The sequence below is a fragment of the Myotis davidii genome, unplaced genomic scaffold (genome assembly GCF_000327345.1).
Source record: "Myotis davidii unplaced genomic scaffold, ASM32734v1 scaffold211, whole genome shotgun sequence".
NCBI classification, from domain to species: Eukaryota; Metazoa; Chordata; class Mammalia; order Chiroptera; family Vespertilionidae; genus Myotis; species Myotis davidii.
The window spans coordinates 472,588-473,237 of NW_006282523.1; the positions used below are offsets into that span (position 1 = coordinate 472,588).

At 66.3% G+C, this 650-nt stretch overlaps 1 protein-coding gene across 1 annotated transcript in view; it reads right to left on the minus strand.

Moving 5' to 3' along the window:
• NPTX1 (neuronal pentraxin I) overlaps positions 1-224 on the minus strand; it is an 8,798-nt gene extending 8,574 nt beyond the window's left edge. The window contains exon 1 of the mRNA XM_006753054.1: positions 128-224. Coding sequence (XP_006753117.1) covers positions 128-224 — 97 coding nt within the window. The remainder of the gene's footprint in view (positions 1-127) is intronic.
• Positions 225-650: the final 426 nt, after the last annotated feature.

The following is a 650-nucleotide window of genomic DNA, read 5'->3' on the forward strand; positions in this document are numbered from 1 at the left end:
AGGTCCGGGTGCAGGGCAGCCTCGTTGTGGGCTCGGGTGGCCCAGCCTGGCCCGGTCCACGTCTCGGAACCACAGTGCCGGGGGCGGGGGTCTGAATGCGCTACTGGGCCTGGGCAGAGACCGGCACCTCGCCGGGACCTGGTATCCCCGCCCCAGGGCACCGTCGTGTAAGCAGCCCCCAAGCAGAGGTCGCGGTGCCGTGTGATCAAGTCACCAGGAGCCATGCGTTCCGGGCATGTAGCCCCTTCTTCTCAGTCGAGTTCACGTCTTTCTCAGTTTGTATAATTTACATTTTAATGAGGCTGTGCTTAGCGATCAGCTTTGAAATTCCTGAAAATGTCGCCGCAGCCGGCTCAGCACCCAGGACGAGGGATTCCCGGGCCGCGGGGAGCCTGGGAAGCTGGTGCAGGGAGGGAGGGGCCTGGGGCGTGTGGCCGGTGGGGTGAAGGGGGGCAGGACTCAGTGCCCCTGGAGTGTGTTTACCCAGCGGGCGAGGGTGGAGCCCACCAGGGAGCGTGCCTGAGGCTGCTGCCCGGCCAGGGCCTCTCTGGCTCTGTGGTGCCCGGGCCACGCAGCTCCAGGGCTAAGGCCCAGGCCGGAGCGGCCACCTGAGCAGGAAAGAGCTCCTCAAGCTGAGGGCAGGGTGGGTG